At 43.3% G+C, this 18357-nt stretch overlaps 1 protein-coding gene across 3 annotated transcripts in view; it reads left to right on the top strand.

The window, feature by feature from the left end:
- The window catches only part of reln (reelin), a 91249-nt gene that overhangs the window by 62818 nt on the left and 10074 nt on the right, over nt 1-18357 (top strand). For all 3 annotated transcript variants that reach the window (XM_087176340.1, XM_087176341.1, XM_087176342.1), the window contains exons 17-50: nt 83-149; nt 432-665; nt 1637-1798; nt 2490-2726; nt 3150-3342; nt 4124-4236; nt 6137-6274; nt 6459-6645; nt 7433-7638; nt 7772-7943; nt 8207-8413; nt 8550-8785; nt 8953-9110; nt 9213-9420; nt 9536-9612; nt 10135-10293; nt 10432-10626; nt 11451-11724; nt 11832-11972; nt 12093-12270; nt 12373-12457; nt 12580-12762; nt 13017-13185; nt 13363-13468; nt 13571-13797; nt 13947-14170; nt 14603-14753; nt 14862-15120; nt 15285-15534; nt 15730-15898; nt 16116-16256; nt 16804-16981; nt 17804-17997; nt 18095-18345. In XM_087176340.1, the coding sequence (XP_087032466.1) occupies nt 83-149; nt 432-665; nt 1637-1798; nt 2490-2726; nt 3150-3342; nt 4124-4236; nt 6137-6274; nt 6459-6645; nt 7433-7638; nt 7772-7943; nt 8207-8413; nt 8550-8785; nt 8953-9110; nt 9213-9420; nt 9536-9612; nt 10135-10293; nt 10432-10626; nt 11451-11724; nt 11832-11972; nt 12093-12270; nt 12373-12457; nt 12580-12762; nt 13017-13185; nt 13363-13468; nt 13571-13797; nt 13947-14170; nt 14603-14753; nt 14862-15120; nt 15285-15534; nt 15730-15898; nt 16116-16256; nt 16804-16981; nt 17804-17997; nt 18095-18345 (6129 nt within the window). The remainder of the gene's footprint in view (nt 1-82; nt 150-431; nt 666-1636; nt 1799-2489; nt 2727-3149; nt 3343-4123; nt 4237-6136; nt 6275-6458; nt 6646-7432; nt 7639-7771; nt 7944-8206; nt 8414-8549; nt 8786-8952; nt 9111-9212; nt 9421-9535; nt 9613-10134; nt 10294-10431; nt 10627-11450; nt 11725-11831; nt 11973-12092; nt 12271-12372; nt 12458-12579; nt 12763-13016; nt 13186-13362; nt 13469-13570; nt 13798-13946; nt 14171-14602; nt 14754-14861; nt 15121-15284; nt 15535-15729; nt 15899-16115; nt 16257-16803; nt 16982-17803; nt 17998-18094; nt 18346-18357) is intronic.

Here is an 18357-nt window from a genome sequence, read left to right as displayed (position 1 = left end):
ATTATTATAGCTCAACCATACATAAAAAATATTGTTTTTGCTGTAAAAGGTAATTTATTTCTATTCATTTATTGCTTTTCAGTTTATAGTGGTCCAGCCTGTCTTCGTTTCTGCTCTGGGCGAGGACATTGTTCCCGAACCGGCTGCAAGTGAGGATGTGCTTTTTATTAAACCAAATAAATCCAGTGTCTCCCTTTCAAAATGAGTCTGCTCATTATCTACCTAATGCCTTGCAGCACCAATCACCATTCAAAATTAATCAAATTGTATTATGGTTATGATTTATTAATGGATTTTCATTATCTCTGTCTACTTTTTGTCATTATATCCTTCACTCTTTTTAATGTCTCATATCTCTCTCTCCTCTCCTCTCCTCCCCTCTCCTCTCCTCTCCTCTCCTCTCCTCTCCTCTCTCTCTCTCCGTCTCCCAGATGTGACCCGGGCTTCAGTGGTCCAGCCTGTGAGCTCGCCTCCCAGACCTTCCCAGCTTTCCTGTCAGAGGGTTTCTCCAGCCCACGCCTCTCCTCCTACCACAGCTTCTCTTCTCTCCGTGGAGCTGAGGTCAGCTTTGGCTGCGGGGTGCTGGCCAGTGGCAAGGCTCTGGTCTTCAACAGGGACAGCAGAAGGCACTTGGTCACTGCTCCATTGGACAGTTCCCAGGCCAGGTAATGGAAGTGCTGATGAAGAACAGGATCATAATTTTTGTAAAAACTAAAATAAACTTTGCCGATTTTGCCATCAGTAGATATATATTTTTTACTTTGTAAGCGTGGCTTGTCTTCATTAGGTTTCCTTAGGTCTGATAGATGTTATGTCTGCAAATGTTCCTGCCAGTCAGCTTTCCACTCTCCTACTTTGTCAATCCTCTCTGTTCCTTTCTGGTAGATGGATTATGATCATGGGGAGGACTGCAGATGAGAGCAGAGATGAAAGCAGAGAATAAAAATGTGAGAGAGAAAGATAGAGAGGGAACGATGGCGTTAGATATGGCATCTGTGTTAGATTGATTATGCCTGTTGCGGCTCTCAGTGTGCCACCTGATGGCCATATTTAATGCCAGTTTCCTGGCTGATTGAGTGAACAGCTGCCTGAAAGAGGAAACTGCACCGCTAATGAAAGCAAAGCTAAGCCAAGGACAGAGAGAGCTGGGGGGTGACTGGCAGCCTGAGACGGATGATAGAAATTACAATAAATATTACATTAGTATAGACGATAATATGTCTGCCAAAACCTAGACGAATACATAAGCTCATGCTACATTAGGAGTATGTACAGTTTACACGAATGCATGGATGTGAACTCTGACTCTCATTCACACTCTCTCTTATTCTTATTCTTTCTTTCCCTCTTCCTCCTCTCATCTAATTTTGTCCTCATTCGTTTAATCATCTCATCCATCATCCTGCCACCTCCCTCCCACCTCTTCGTTCTGCATGACTGTCTGTTTATCTACCCTTTTACCCCTCTCTCTCAACTCTCCTTCCTGAACACACTCTTGGTCACCTTACTTTTTCTTCTCATTTATCACCCTGGTCTTTTCTCTTTCTACGTGTCATTTCCTTTTTGCACACTCTGTCTGTCTCGACTGCCGCTCCAATTCTCTTACACTTGCTTTAATTCTTTTGATTCTCTGCAGGTACCTACAGTTCACTCTTCGGCTGGGCAGTCGCAGCACCTTGAGCTCATGTCCTGCTCCAGACCAGCCAGGAGAGGGAGTTCTGCTGCATTACTCCTCGGACAACGGCATTACCTGGACGCTGCTGCAGCACTATGCTTACCAAGGCTTCCATGAGCCAAGGTACCTGCTGTGCTTAGTGTGTATGCGTGTGATGTGTGTGTGCATAAGCTTGTATTCTTATGATACCGTAGAGACACTATGAGTCCATTAACACACACATTTGCACTGCTAATGGTATACTGGAGGTGTAAGCCACTGGGACCCATTGAGTCAGGTAGTGCCATCTTTGTGTATAATGAAGACAAAGTGGGCTGGCTTCCAGCTGTGCATGCCAAGTCTCAGAGCTCTTCATCAGCACTTGGAAGGCCAGCAGGGGTCAGAGAGATAGGAACAAGTTCTACTCAACTATCTGGTGCAAGGTGCAAGTGCAGGTTCTTACTGTATCAACATGTATGTTTGTACAAAAACAGCAAAGACAAAGAGGAAAAAGGTCTTAGTAGGTTATGATAAAGTATGATGATAATGCTGTAGTTATAAGTCTCTGTAATACAGTCCATCTGCATTGTGTGAGGATCTATTTAAGATTGTCCAAATGTACATTACTCACAAACAGCAGACCTTGACTATGTCGGTCTGAGTCACAGTTCAGTCAGCCTGTGTGATTAATTCCATTGATTGGCATTATGAAAGCTGTCCCCAAATGTATCTCGCTGTTCTTACATTTGTGCAACTGTGACAATGGCACACACATAGCAAACTTTCCATTAAGTGTCAATAAAGTTCAGTTTAATAATTTCTTTCCCCCAAACAGGATTGTGTCAGTGGAACTCCCGCCCGGTGCTCGGAAGTTTGGCGTACAGTTTCGCTGGTGGCAGCCGTACCACTCAGGCCGTGGTCACGATGTGTGGGCCCTGGATGAAATCAGTATGACCTCTGTGTTGTTCAACACCATAAGTCTGGACTTCAGCAATGTACTAGATGTTACCCAGAGTCTTGGTTTCTATCTCGGCCATGTCCAGCCCTATTGCCAGCACGACTGGACACTCAGGTAGTAGACCTAATGCTCTGATAGAGATAATGTATTAGTCATTATATGAATGGTATTTGGATACACTTGTTTTTGATTCTTTTAAAGAGTGTCTACTGGGTTGGATCATCATTAAGTAATTTGATATTGTGGTAGTTCTTAGTTACTACATATAGGAGTAATTTGCAATCCTTTATCATTGCTTAGTCTATTTAAAGCCACTATGTGTAATCCAGTGGTCATGCCAAACCCAATCCGGTGTTACAGAAAAGAATGGGTTGAAAGCAGCACATAGACTCCTCCAGTTTTTACTGGACAAGCAAAAGTTTAGTCCATTAGAATAATTTGACAGATGCTCAAACCATATGAAAATTCTACACATGGTGGCTTTAATGCCGTGTACTACAGCACCTGACATATGATATGTTCCCTGTTGAACTCCAGTTTCTCTGGTGAGCCCAGCCCTGGCTCCAGTATTCGTTATGTGGAAACTCAGTCAATGCAGATCGGAGCCTCTTACAGTCTGCAGTTCTCACTGGTCATGGGCTGTGGCCGCGAGCCGTCCCCTCACATTGACACGCAGGTCCGCCTGGAGTTCTCCACCAATCACGGCCTCACCTGGCACCTGGTCAAAGAGGTAAGGAACGTGAAATGTATTTGCCTTTGTTCCCCTTTCGTTAAGTGATTGTTAACATCCAACCTCTTTTGTTTCAACAGCCTGACTCACACCTTTGTTTATGACTAAAACTTGTAGAAGTCATCCTGGAGAGAGAGAAGGAAACTTATCATTTATTCATGAAAATGAATATTGATTTGCCCATTACAGCCTCAGAAATAATGTGTAAATAATGAGAGTCCTTAAATGTAGCACTTTGTTTCAGATGAGAAATTATCGCAATTACTTTTTATCATCCTACTATTAGCAAATACATGACAATACTTGAATCAGCAAGCAGATTATCTTCCCATGATTCAACAAAGACTTTCTGTGATCACAACTGGCTCATAAATATTCATAAGGCACCAAAGTATCTGCCAAGATTTTTATTGCCTTTGGAATTGAATAGGGTGTAATGAGTCCTCCATCAGTGAATTTTCTCTAATTCTCCCATGTGCATGAAAATGCAGTCATCTGGCAAGTGCAGAATGCAACTCAGTGAATGTCCTGTACTGTTAATCCTTGCTTGTCTTCCAGAGTTCAAGGTCAGAGATGCTGTAATCCTGAATTATCCTTTTATATGCATCTACTGTGGGGCTAATAAAGCATTAGGGTGTCTGCAGTATATCATGCTGTTTTTGAAGAACTTTGCTACAATCCACAATCATAGATTAAAAAAAGTTATTTAAGAATTTTGAGCAATCAACATTTAGCAAAGCTTAAGTGTACTGTAATTAAACCCCTCATTTTCTTGACCTAGGCCTGTCTGCCCGGCATGCCAAGCTGCTCGGAGTTCACAGCTCCTAGTGTCTACCACCCATCAGAGTTCAAAGACTGGAGACGCATCACTCTGTCTCTGCCTCAAAAGACATGGTAAGTATTGCACTACTGTACAATAAACACAGAAGAAAAGATTCTCAAAGCACCCTTTGGGATAATATGTTCTCTGATCTTAGAACATAAAGCAAAAGATGATACTACAAAGCATCCGCACATTACTATTAGTGGCTGCATATCCACATATAAACACACATTCCTTATACACAACAACGGGCACATAAGCTATCCCACATCAAACTTGTACTGAAAAATCAGAGAAAGAAATCAGCAGGCTTTGCTTAAAAGCAGTTCACAGTGATTAACATTACACAACATTTTTCGAGAGAAAACATCACACCAGGCTTTTAACGCGTGCTGACTATTCTTGTATTCCTATGATGCAAAATGCTTTATGCACTCACTCTCTCTCTCATGCACAGAGGCACAGAGCGCTACTAAAAACACTAAAAAGTGGTTCATGGGTCATTTACATCTGGTATGTAATGTAAAAGAAAACAAAAGGCTTTGTTTCTGTGTAACTGTAAAATATGCACACTTGAAGGAATAGTACAGTGGTTGTGAAGAAAAGTGTTTGAGTTCTGGTCTGTCTCTTAGCCAGACTCACTTGGGTGTTTCAGTCATAAATGTGTTGAAATATAACAATTTTCTTAGACATAATGTTTTGTGACCTGGGCGCAAAAATGTTGACACACATTTTCTGTTCGGTTCACTACTGCTTACCTAATGCTAAGCAATTGGAAAATTTAATGGAAAATAGTGCAACCAAACAGGGGATCTAAACGATATGAGAGGTTCCTCCAGCTCTCGCTTCACGTCTGGATCTGCCATTACATTGATACTAGGTGTATGAGCTGGGCTAATCTGACCAGCATGGCTTTTCTCACAGCTACTGATACACTAATACACCACTCGCACTGTTACATTTGTGTTCTGCCTGTGCCAATACAAAGACTGTAATTATTATATATTAGACTAACAAGACTGCAATTATTCAGTTTAAAGAGCAAGCACACCTGAACCAGACACTTCGTAGCAGACACTTTGTGAGGAATACATGTTCTGTTAAAGCTCTAGCTCACACATATATCAACACAAATAATCACATAAACCTTCCACACTGAGCACTGTGACCTCCACCTCCATTTCATTCTACTCCCCAGCTCCTAAATAAAGGTGATCTAATCTCCTGCACTGTGTGATGAGAGGTCGTAGGGTCATGGCAGTAAATGATAATAAAACAGTCGTGGCTAGCTCTATATAATCAGGAGGTAGTCTGAGATGATATAGGTCACCGAAGCAGCAGACCAAAAATGCCCCCTGCTATATAACGCTTAATATATACCTGACTATCTTCGCTTCTACTGCCATTTCTCATTTCTGTACATGTGCAGTAAACAGCCAACACAAACATGTACCAATACTGCACACGCATTCACATCCACAGCCTACCTTTAACAGAGATGATGTCACGGTGATATTGCCCTCTCTCTGACATTCATACACATAGACACACATACACAACCGCAAAACCCACACTCTCACACACACATACACACAAACATAGGAAAACACACATACACACATGTGATAGGGTTTATCTTAACCTGGTGGAACATTAAATCCACAAATCTCTATCCCTAGTAGAGAAGTAGATTACTGAATATAACATGATGATGTGGTCGATATGCTAGCAATCACTGTCAGTCATTTGATTTCTGAGATTATGTAATGTATTTTTAACATTATGTTACTTTTTTTATCAATTGTAATTGTCAGTTACAATATAGCAGTTTTCTTCCATTTACTGTATGACGTATCAAGTGTATCTATAGTGTGGATGTAGGTTAATAATTTGTGTGCGTGTGTTTGTGTGTGTGTGTGTGTGTGTGTGTGTGTGTGTGTGTGTGTGTGTGTGTGTCCCACCTGTGTTCAGGTCCAGTGCTACACGGTTCCGTTGGATCCAGAACTACTATGGAGAGCAGGATGAGTGGGCCCTGGATGACATCTACATTGGCCAGCAGTGTCCAAACATGTGCCATGGACATGGCTGGTGTGACCATGGACACTGCAGGTCAGCCTTCACACGCACTCACACAAACATTAAACTTCCTGAGGTTGTTCTTTATTACTTTTTCAATATCACTCAGCAATGGAGGCCCATAAATATCTTTCGATGGATGTTTGCGGGCTCCATATTAAATCATAGATGAACCCAGAGCACAAATAAGAAGTTATGCCACTGTATTCTCTCGTAGGTGTGACGACGGCTTCTCAGGGACAGACTGCCAGCCCTCCTCCCCCCTTTCCTCCAGTGTACTCTCTGACTTTGAGTCCCAGGATGCACTGCTGGCCACATGGCAAGAGGTGATTGGTGGAGAGGTGGTCACCCCTGACATGGGCTGTGGAGTGGTCTCGTCTGGATCGTCCCTGTACTTCAGCAAGGTAGAACAACTAGACTTGTCGTCTTTAAGAACACTATGTTTTTGATCCTTTGTCTTCTTGTTAGTCATCAGGGTATTTTTAGTTTGAATCCAGATCCAGCTGTGGATCTAGGCACAATTTCTTAAAATTGCTAGTTTGCAGCATTTTTTACTCTTTCATATTTTTTCATAAACTTCTGACCTTACTCGGAAGAAAGAAATTAGGCACATGGATGCTATCATTGTGTCTTGGTGCAAATCCAGCTCCAGATGTAAAAATATTTTTGTGTTTTTAAAATAACCAATTTAGAGGATTCTGCAAACTTGGCGGCTGTAGGAATTCTCTGATTACTTCCTAGATTTTAATGCCAAAAACTGCTGACTTCTGACCTCTGAATTACTTCTATCCTGAAAACTTCTAGATTTTATTTAATCTGATTGGATGGAAGTATCCAGACAGCTGCGCACCTCTCATATGTTGTACCAGCCTCATCACTTTTTTAAATTGATACACATCGATGTAGTTGTTGCAGCTGTTACCAGAAAATAGCTTCTCTTACTTGTGACAGGATCATTTATTTGAGTATGCTAGCAAACGCAGAAATATTAGTCTAATTGGCAACACAAAATTTCCATTTAAAGAATGTATTGCCAAAAAAATACAAAGAACATCGATCAAAGATCATTGGATATTGGCCAAGATAAAGTACAACTGGAACATCTCCTCCAACCCATGGTTCAGTATGTCCCGCAGGTCAGTTGTTATCATCTACTTAATATGCACTAATGTACATGTGTGTTGTTGTCAGGCTGGGCTGAGGCAGCTGGTGAGCTGGGACCTAGACACTGAATGGGCAGAGTTTGTGCAGTTCTACCTGCGGGTGGGTGGAGACTGGGCAGAGTGTAACCAGGCGGACAGCAGGGAGGAAGGAGTGCTGCTGCAGTACAGCAATGATGGAGGAATCAGCTGGGGTCTCATTGCTGAGATGTACTTCACTGACTTCACCAAACCACGGTGAGAAACCTGGGGAAGAAGAAAGGGGGAAGGTTGATATTTCACATTTTCACAAAGGGTATCAGATGTGTTTGGGATGATTGTATATTTTGCAGGAGAACTGTCACTAACCTGTCTCTTGTACCACTCTCAGCTTTGTCCACTATGAGCTTCCCTTGGCCTCTAAGACACCCTCCACAAGGTTTCGCTGGTGGCAGCCTCTTCACTCTGGGGAGGGCTATGACCAGTGGGCAATTGATGATGTCATAATTTTGTCAGAGAGGGAGAAACACATCATCCCCATGGCCAACCCTACTCTACCACAGGTCAGGGATCAGTCTGACGGGTTTTTCCTGTAACTTGTAATTTGTGCTCTGACCTTGTGCAGCAGCTTCAGCTTCATCTTGAGATATTACTTCTTTTGTTGTAATGGAAAGTGTCAGCCAAACTGAGATAGAACATCTATAAAATCCTGAATCTTTGCAGAAGCGTATCCATTTATCATCTGAGAAATATGTTCAGCTAACAGACACTGGTACCTGTTAACACAAACCACTTCACTAAACTTGCCTGCCTTGTGTCTCTACAGAACTTTTATGAGAAGCCAGCTTTCGACTACCCTCTGAACCAAATGAGTGTGTGGCTGATGCTGGGCAATGAAGGTATGGAGAGGGAAAGCAACAACAGCTTCTGTGCCCCAACGCCCTCTGCCATGGTGTTTGGGCGCTCTGATGGGGATAGGGTCGCTGTCACAAGGGACCTGGCCCTGCGTCCTGGCTACACCCTTCAGTTTAAGGTGCGCACATGGAAAGTGTAAAAACTAGAAAGGGACAGGGGATTTGAAAAGTGCCACTTTGGGAAATAGGCACACAGTACTATTCGACCAGAATTAAATTGTTCTTTAATTTTCTTTTCACTGTTTCCCACACCAGTTGAACATAGGATGTGAGTCAGAGTTCAGTGCTTCTGCCCCAGTCCTGCTGCAGTACTCCCATGATGCCGGTCGCACTTGGGCCCTGGTGAGAGAGGGCTGTTACCCAGGAACCCCAGGGGTAGGGGTGTGTGAGGGCAGCGGTCGTGAACTTAGAGAGCCCACTGTCTACAACACTGGAGACTATGAACAATGGACCAGGGTCACTGTGGTCATACCACGCAATGTTGCAGCCAGGTAGCTATGGTAACAAGTATGCAATTGGATCTGCAAAGTGGTTTTTTTGGGGGGGAAATTTTGAATTCAATTTTAGACAGAACATTTTTACCAGTAGCTGAATAGCGGAGTTTAAGTGTCTGCTGTATCTCTCTCATTCCCTAATATTCTTCCTCTCTTTTTCCCAGTAAAACCCGCTTTCGTTGGTTCCAGGAGAGCAGTGTGTACAGAGATGCTCCACCTTTTTCCTTGGATGGGGTCTACATCTCTGAGCCTTGTCCAAACCACTGTGGGGGACATGGAGATTGCATCTCTGGTGTCTGTTTCTGTGATATGGGATACACAGGTACAAGGACCAAGGGAAGAAAAAGAAAAAGGGATGAAATTGAAAGAAATGTTTTCATGTGTCTTTATGTTTCACCTTATGATTCCTTATTTTTTTCCATAGTGGAGCAGGATAGTTGTGTACCATCTGTAGCCAGTCCCACAGAGCTGACTGAAGGCTTTGAGGGGAAGCTGAGCCCTCTTTGGCAGAGCCTAAGTGGAGGACAAATTGGAGGGGGCTGTGGTATCATTGGTGAGGGCAAGGCCCTTTACCTCAGTAGCCCTGGAAGGAGAGAAGCACGCACAGTGCCTCTAGACACTACCAACACACGGTGAGTGGAATTCACAACTATAAATCTCTCATCAGTAAGCACTGGGCACCAGATAAATTGCTGCATGTTTGTTTAATGTTTAAACTGAAATTTAGTTATTAATGTTTACATGCAGGTTGGTCCAATTCTACATCCGCATTGGCAGCAAGAGTTTGGGACCCACATGCACCAGGCCTCGCTCCCGCAATGAAGGTAATTATTTGTACTGTATTATTGTACTGAGGCCCTCTGCTGCATTCATGTGGCTGTTCCTTAACATCGCAATCTGGAGAGAGCGGCTCCACATCCGATCTGGCTTGTTTCCGTCTGTTCCTTCTCACTCTGTGTCTTTGATCAGCCTTGTGATCCAGCCAAGGTTGTGTAGCTACAAATCTGATCGTCATCGTCAGTGTTTTTTCTAATGAAGAATCAAAGTCTAGCGTTGTCTGTTCTGTTCTTTTCATCAGTCAGCGGATTGTGGATCTCTAGCCTGCAGCAGCGCTGAAGGCTCAGTCTCAGTCCGTTTCTGCAACGTCAGATAAAACCCTGCCAGCCTTTTAAACCGCTTGTCTGTAATAATCAGGATTTCTGGACTGTTATTTGATTCTATTGCATTTGATTCTGTTGTCTCTTTTTACTTCCAGCTAACTCTGCTCTGTTCTGTATCCGTACCTATGAAAAATTCATTCCCAACTAAAAGTGCTATCTACCCTGCTCTTCTTTCTGTAATTGTAGGTGTCATTGTCCAGTTTTCTACCAACAATGGTGTCCAGTGGCAGTTCCTAAGGGAGCTTGACTTTAGTTCCTTCCTGGAGCCCCAAGTGGTGACCATTGAGCTGCCACCTGCAGCTAAAACCCCCTACACAGTATTTCGGTGGTGGCAGCCACAGCAGGGTAAGTGCACGATTAGGGCGCACAATACCACAGAAAAGTACATAAAAAATGATTTTAAAATATGATATTACTGTTTCTCTTTGATATCACAGCTTTAATTTTGTTTTCATTTTTGCTTCTTTCTCTCCATCCTTGTAGGGAAACACTCTGCCCAGTGGGCTCTAGATGATGTCTTGATTGGTATGAATGACAGCTCCAGAACAGGTTTTCATGACAAGTTTGATGGCACAACCCCTCTGAGACACAACTGGTACCGCATTCAGGGTGGAGAGGTGACTGTGGACTGTTTGTCTCTGGACACAGCACTTACCTTCAACTCTGAGGCCATTGATAGTGAGTCACACAAACACATTACTGTTCATAAACACAGACACTTGGAGACAAGGGCTTAAGGCTACAGGATTGTCATTTTTAACTCCGAGAATGGCAAGTACATTGTGTGCACGGGAAGTAAAGGAGTAACTCGACACTCCCTCAACAATCACTGTCAAGTGGTCCCTAAGTAAGACACTATATATATATACATACATATACATGCTCAGACACATCTGATATACCACACACACATACTGTGTATTCCCACACACTCACACTCAAACAAACCACATAAGTGGTTGTACGGGGACATCACAGTATTACACACACAACAGACTGAAATTGAATCGCCCATTTACTGTGGTGCAGTGGGTCCTGCATTATTAATGAGAGCAAACCTGATTGAACATCCTGCCTCTTATTTATGCCTGCATCAAGCTGTGAGCAGATTTACTTTGCACAAATATTACATTACAACTGGGCCCATTCATTAAGTGTGCAAAGCAAGAGCAATTTGGCAACACATCTATAAACATAAAGCTCCCGTGTGCCTCTATGAACACATACAGTAATGATTGTCTGACTCGGAGGCTTTTCTCATATGTGCTGAAACATGCACATATTTCACACATAACTCAACAGTATTCATTCAAGGCCATATTTGCATTTGCATTTGGACTTGTATTAACTTTGTGTTTTTGGTGAACACTTTTCATTTTGTGTAGCATTGATGTGGAAATTAAACAATGTATATATATAGAGAATGACATTAATTATAATATGATAATCAGGTTATAGTAAATGCCTACAAATGTAATGTTGCCTTCACACTGTATATACAGAGAAGCCAAGGTATGCAGAGAGCTGGGACTTTGAAGTGTCAGGCTCATCATTCCTGCAGTTTGAGCTGAGTATGGGATGTAGTAAGTCCACTTCCTTCTCCCATGGCGTGCGGCTGGAGTACTCCACAGACTGTGGTCGTCACTGGTCCCTCATCACACCAGAGTGTGTGCCCCCAGCTATCGGCTGTGCTGGTTATACTCAGAGTTCCATCTATACGTCAACCCAGTACAAACACTGGAGAAGGATCACCGTCTACCTGCCCAGTGCTGCTAAGTATGTGTTTTTGAACTTCTATACCCAAAATCAGTGGGCAGTTTTTGCTCAAAGTGCAGAAACTCCTCAACCTGCTCATCTTTGTAACTTGCTGTTGAATCCCTCAGTTCCCCCAGAACTCGGTTCCGATGGATCCAGACCCACTTCACCCCAGGGGCAGAAGGATGGGCTCTAGATAACGTGTTACTTGCCCCTGGATGCCCCTGGATGTGCTCTGGACATGGTCTGTGTGACAACGGACATTGTGTGTAAGTAAAACTCTCTTTTATGCACAAAAGAAGAATTTTAACCCTTGGTCATATTTACATTTATTTTCTGCTTACATGTTAATGTTACTTACCATTACTTTTTCTCCCTTTCTCACACAGGTGTGACAAGGGTTATGGAGGGGCACACTGTGTGCCTTTGGCACCTTTGCCATCTGTACTGAGAGAGGACTTTAATGAGAACCTGCAGCAGGAGACCTGGCCTGAGGTGTATGGAGCAGAGAGGGGAACTCTGAGTGGAGAGCCTCTTAAATCTGGCACTGCCCTTATCTTCAAAGGGGTAGGGATCCTACCCATTATGCAAAGAACATCAAGAACAATAATAATTCTGTTAAATCACTGCTTGAAATCTCTAGATCAATGACCAACAATCTGTTTGCAGGATGGTCTGCGAATGATAGTGTCAAGGGATCTGGACTGCACAAACACTCTCTATATCCAGTTCTCCTTCAAATTCATCACTAAAGGTCCTATATAACTCTTTTTTTTTATCTTCTTTGTATAGCTGTATTTTTATGTGACAATGTTTAAGATTGTGGTTTTTTTTTTCAAGTATTGGTGTAATGCTTCATCTTTGGTGCTTTTGTAGGTGTCCCAGAGCGCTCCCACTCCGTACTGCTGCAGTACTCAGTGAATGGAGGCATCAGCTGGCTGCTGTTGGATGAGTTTTACTTTCCAGCTTCCACAGACACTCTGTTCCTCCACCTGCCACTGCCAGCCAGCGCTCAGACCAATGCCACCCGCTTCAGACTCTGGCAGCCTTACAACAGTGGTGAGTGGACAGACTGTGGGAAAGTACAGTACAGTACAGTTTTTTTTTCTCTTTGTTTACTTTTCTTTCATCTCATCTTTCCTGAACTGTCTTCCTCTTAATTTCTCTCTCCCTTTTTCTTTCTACCTATCTCTTTTCATCTTTCCAAACAACTAACCCTTGTATGGTCAGATTTGCATTTCCCCACATACACAACCATCTTTAGGCCATGTCAATGGTCAATGTGTAATAATCTCCACAATATTGCCCTTTAGGTAAGAAAGAGGAGGTGTGGGTGATAGATGACCTAATCATTGATGGCAGCTCCTTACACAACCCACCAGTGGTGATCGACAGCTTTGAGGAAGGCCCCAATGATTCCAACTGGCTGTTCTTTCCCGGGGGAAACACTGGCCTCTACTGCCCCTACCAAAAGACTGGCCTGTATGAAAAACCAACACTTAACTTTGCATTTTGACAGTGATGGTGTCTTGTTTTACATATTTTGTTTTTACATCATCTAAGAGTCCAACAATGATAGAATTTTCAAAACAATCTCGTGTCTGTGTCTGTCTGTGTGTGTGTGTGTGTGTGTGTGTGTTGTGTATGTGACTGGTGCAGGGAGGAGGATGAGTCAGCCCTGGTGTTCGTCTCCAGTGAGCTTGGAGAGCACTCTGTTACCACCAGGGACATTGACGTAAATGAGAACACTATCATCCAGTTTGAGGTACACAGCCTTGATGACTTCTTTTCCAAATACTCACTCATTTAAGACATAAATTATGGTTCATCATCTTTGCTGTTGTCATGTGTATTTATGTCTCTCCAGATTAATGTGGGCTGCACAGCTGAGAGCTCCTCTGCCCACCCAGTGCGTCTTGAGTTCTCACGTGACTTTGGTGCCACGTGGCACCTTCTGGTGCCCCTGTGTGCCGGTGGGCCACAGCCGTCCTCACTGTGCTCCACAGAGCTCCACCCTGCAAGCATCTATTTCCCTGGTACGACTCAGGGCTGGAGGAGGGAGGTTATTCACTTTGGCAAGCTTCGTCTCTGTGGGTAAGAACTGGATACATCCTGTACAGTGCATAGGCAAAAGAAAAACAAGGGGAAACCTTTGAGGAAACTTTTTAAATCTTTTGATATGCTAATATGATAACTTTATTTATTTCGCTCTCTCTAATCTTTGTATTTTAACCTCCATAAAGGTCCGTGAGGTTCCGTTGGTACCAAGGTTTCTTCTCAACTGGTTCTTCTCCTCCAACATGGGCACTAGACAATGTCTACATAGGCCCGCAGTGTCAGGACATGTGTAATGGCCACGGGGCCTGTGTTGGTGGCACCCACTGTGTGTGTGACCCCGGCTTATCTGGATCTGACTGTTCTGTGCCTGACGCCCCCAACCCCGACTTCCTCAAGGAGGACTTTGAAGGTACTCCAACATGCAGGTGCACACAAACAGCCACCAGGAAGTAGTTTATAGGGAATGTATACAGTATATATTAGTGCATTCGATAGATCTCCACCTGTGTAGTATTTATTGATCAGTCAGAATTATCAGAAATCCTATTCTGTGTGTTTTTTTTAAATATATATTATTATTATTATTATTATTATTATTATTATTATTATTATTACAGAGTTATTAGTGTTCGAATTATTGCGGTTGTGTACACAATGCCTTAATGCGGATGTTTTCATTCATATTTTTTAAGCATTTTATAATGTCATTTTGAGCATTATGTAGTAAATAGAGGTTCTATTCAGACTTCAGTTTTCCACAGTATATGATGGATTTATGATTGTGTGTTTACTGTTTTGTTGCTTTCTTTGTGTGTGTTTGTGTACGTACTTGTGACTTGAGGGGGAGCTGTAGATGCTGAGCGTTTTAGACTTCTTAGCGGCGGTAAACCATCCAGGAAGTGTGGTATCATGTCAAGTGGGAACCACCTGTTCTTCAGCGAGGACGGCCTGCGCATGTTGGTCACCAATGACATGGACCTGTCAAATGCCAGGTATACCTACTGCTATCCACACAAAGAAAATCACTCACCAACTTCATAAAAATACACCATCAAAATGTTGTCTTTGTAATCTCATGTGTTAATGCTCGTACTCTGTAGGTTTGTTCAGTTCTTCCTGCGTCTCGGCTGTGGTAAGGCAGCTCCAGACCCTCGCTCCCAGCCTGTTTTGCTGCAGTTCTCTGTGGACGGAGGTCTCACCTGGGGACTTCTCCAGGAATTTCTCTTCAGCAACAGCAGTAATCAGGCTCGCTTGGTGGCCCTGGAGATCCCGCTACGTGCCCGCACACCTTCCACTCGTCTCCGCTGGTGGCAGCCCTCTGAGAACGGACACTTTTACAGTCCATGGGTCATTGACCAGGTACAGTAAGATAGGATCCATTCAACCATCCATTCATACATACATAAGGCTTTTCATAATTTTCTGTCAATGCAAACAGTCACGCAAACATTCTTTCATTTTTTTCATTCCTCTGACCAATCCCATGTGAATGTGAACTATGCAATGTCTCTTTTGTTTCCTAGGTGGTGGTAGGTGGCAGTGCCAGTGGCTGGGGACCTCTGGAAGATGATTTCTCTTCAATTGATGGTCGCTCATGGCTCCTTCACCCTGGAGGAACCCGAATGCCCGTTTGTGGCTCTGATGGACCTGCTTTTGCATTCATTGAGAAGTCCAACACTCGTTATGCTGTTACCACTGACATCAGCTTGGGTCAAGATGCCTTCATCCAGTTTGAGTTTTCTGCCTCCTGCTCTGTCACCAACTCCTGCTACTGTAAGCATTAAGAAGTCAGAATGGAGGATGATTATAGTCTGCATGAAAAAGCCATCTTAAATTAAATATTAATACTGACATGAAAGAAGTCCTCACATTCTACATTTAGGCTTTAGATTGTCATGCTACATATGTTTGTTTGCAGATTCATGACTATGCATATTGTCAATAAGTTTTTCTCTTCTTTCTGTGCAGCTGTAGAGTTGGAGTATTCTCTGGATCTGGGTCTGACCTGGCAGCCTGTGGTCAGAGACTGTTTGCCTACAAGCCCTGACTGCTCTTCCTACACCCTACAGAGGCTGCTGGTTTCTGACACATACAACAAGTGGGGACGCGTTACCCTGCCTATACCATCATATGTCAGGTCAGCACTGCCCTGAACTACTCAGACACATGGACACTTATGTAGCCTATAACATATCCTGATTTGACAGTATATTCCAATTTTTAAATAGTCGTAGCCAAGTTGTAGTGGCTCCTATGCAAACATTTAGACTACATTACAGTCTGATACAAATCACTAAGTACAATGTCAGGGTTTACAGTTCAGGTCCTTCTGTGACTTTAATTTATGCCTTTAGGTCTCCAGCCACAAGATTCCGTTGGTTCCAGCAGGCTCCCTTTGACAAGCAGCAGACCTGGGCTCTGGATAACCTCTACATCGGAGATGGCTGCCCAGATATGTGCTCTGGACACGGCCGCTGCCAGCAGAGCTCCTGTGTGTAAGTAATGGCCATTTGTAGCCGTATTCTGATTGGTTGATACAGATTGCTGCAAATCAACCAATCAGAACGTGGCTACAAACTCACCAATCAGAATAAGGCTATAAACCGAGCAACCGGAACTCTGTCACAAATTGACCAATCAGAATGCAGCTACAAATCAATTAATCAGAATAAGGCTACACTTGTGAGCACAATATCTCTGGAACTCCCCGAGGGAATCCCTTCAAATTTGGCAGAAACTTCACTCAAGGATGAGCTGATTAGCTTTTGGTGGTCAAACGTCAAGGTCAAGGTCACTATGACAAAGTTTTACACAAATGGTTAATACTTGATCTGACTCTCAGGGATGTAACCTGTAGCTAGTCTGAGTGGCGTAGGCATACAACTTTGAGGCAGTAATTGTAGTTTATTGTGTTGTATTGTTTGAACCTTATGTTTATATTTGATCAAATTATAGTCAATAAACCAACTAACTAAATTCAACTTGATGGCCAGTTTGTCTTTGAATATGATTATGTGCGTCTGACTCCACCATCATCCATAGGTGCGACCCAGAGTGGGGTGGAGAGTACTGTGACGAGCCTGTGGTTCCTCTACCCTCCCAGCTGAAGGACAGCTTCAGTCGCGCTCCCTCACTCAGCCATTGGCACGTATTAACTGGTGGAAAACTCAGCACTGTGTGCGGAGCTGTGGCCTCTGGGGCTGCTCTGCACTTCAGTGGTGTAAGTATACGTCTACATTTATTGTTCAGTTCTTATTTATTCTCACCTTTGTTCCGTCTTTCTTTTTCACTAAAAGAATAAGATTGGAATAGGATGCCATGTTCCTCTCACCCTTTCTCCTTTTTTGAAATTCTCTGATCATTTTGTTCTCCAGTGGGTCATGATGTCTCCATGTAAACATGAGCTATGCATTAACCAGCCTTATACTCATACTAGGTAGGGAGTGAATAACTTACTTCTGCAATAAAGACTGCAAAAGCACTGACCTGAGCTGATGTACTGGGGCAAATAGATTATACAGAGGTAGTTTGAAGAGCTAGACATCTGACGACATCTGAAACATGTTGCTTCAAGTATTAATCTGTTGACTAAAAGACCACTAAGTAAGTAGCTGTCAGCCTTTATGTGCAGCTTAACCTTTCCCGGGGCACTTACTGTAGGGCTGTATTGCAAATGGATACCTATTGACAGGCTGATATTAATGTGGAAAGACACACTGCCAGAAAGGCCTCTTAAGACTGGTCATTTAGGTCTAGTAATAGGCTGTATCAAGATAAATTATCAGTCTTGTCAAAGGTCAAACCTTACCCACTATATATATGCGTAAGTCAGTTCTATTATTCTGGTTATGTTCTGGTAATGTTGTCTGTAATAAAAAAGAACACTAGAGATCTTGTTTGAAACTTTTGGATCTGTTTTTAGAGGAATGATTAATAGAGAAATAGAAAGAGAGACCAGAGACTGATAGACAGGCATCCATCCATCACAGGCCTATACTAGCTGAGCCCCCGATTGACATTTCTCTTATGTGTCTGTGCACAGAGTTGCAGCCGCCAGCTGGTGACAGTGGACCTGAATCTGACCAACGCTGAGTTCATTCAGTTCTACTTTATGTATGGCTGCATGATCCCACCTAGCAACCGCAACCAGGGTGTGCTTCTGGAGTACAGTTTGAATGGAGGAATCAACTGGCACCTCCTGACTGAGATCTTCTATGATCTGTACACCAAGCCTGGGTGAGTTTTTTCACCTGCCACACATGGACATAACGACTTGCATACAACTGATCGAACAGTGAACCAGAATATCTGATACTTTCTTGCCTGTGTTCAGGTTTGTGAATGTGCTGCTGCCCCCTGCTGCCCGGCAGGAAGGGGTGCGTGTGCGTTGGTGGCAGCCACAGCATGAGGGAGCAGACCACAGTGATTGGGCTCTGGATAACGTCCTTATTGCAGGTTCAGATCCACGAGCACAAATATCCGACACATTTGGAGGGGTGGCACTGCCCAACCACGAGAGAGCTCCTGCTGATGGGACCGCAGGGAGGATAGGTCAACTGAATGAGCAGGAGGAAACACCCATCGGTACATCAAAAA

This window comes from Seriola lalandi, unplaced genomic scaffold, assembly GCF_002814215.2.
Source record: "Seriola lalandi dorsalis isolate HSWRI2012SDOR001 ecotype SW California unplaced genomic scaffold, Sedor1 jcf7180002054548, whole genome shotgun sequence".
NCBI lineage: Eukaryota > Metazoa > Chordata > Actinopteri > Carangiformes > Carangidae > Seriola > Seriola lalandi.
This window is presented reverse-complemented; position numbering and strand designations above follow the sequence as displayed.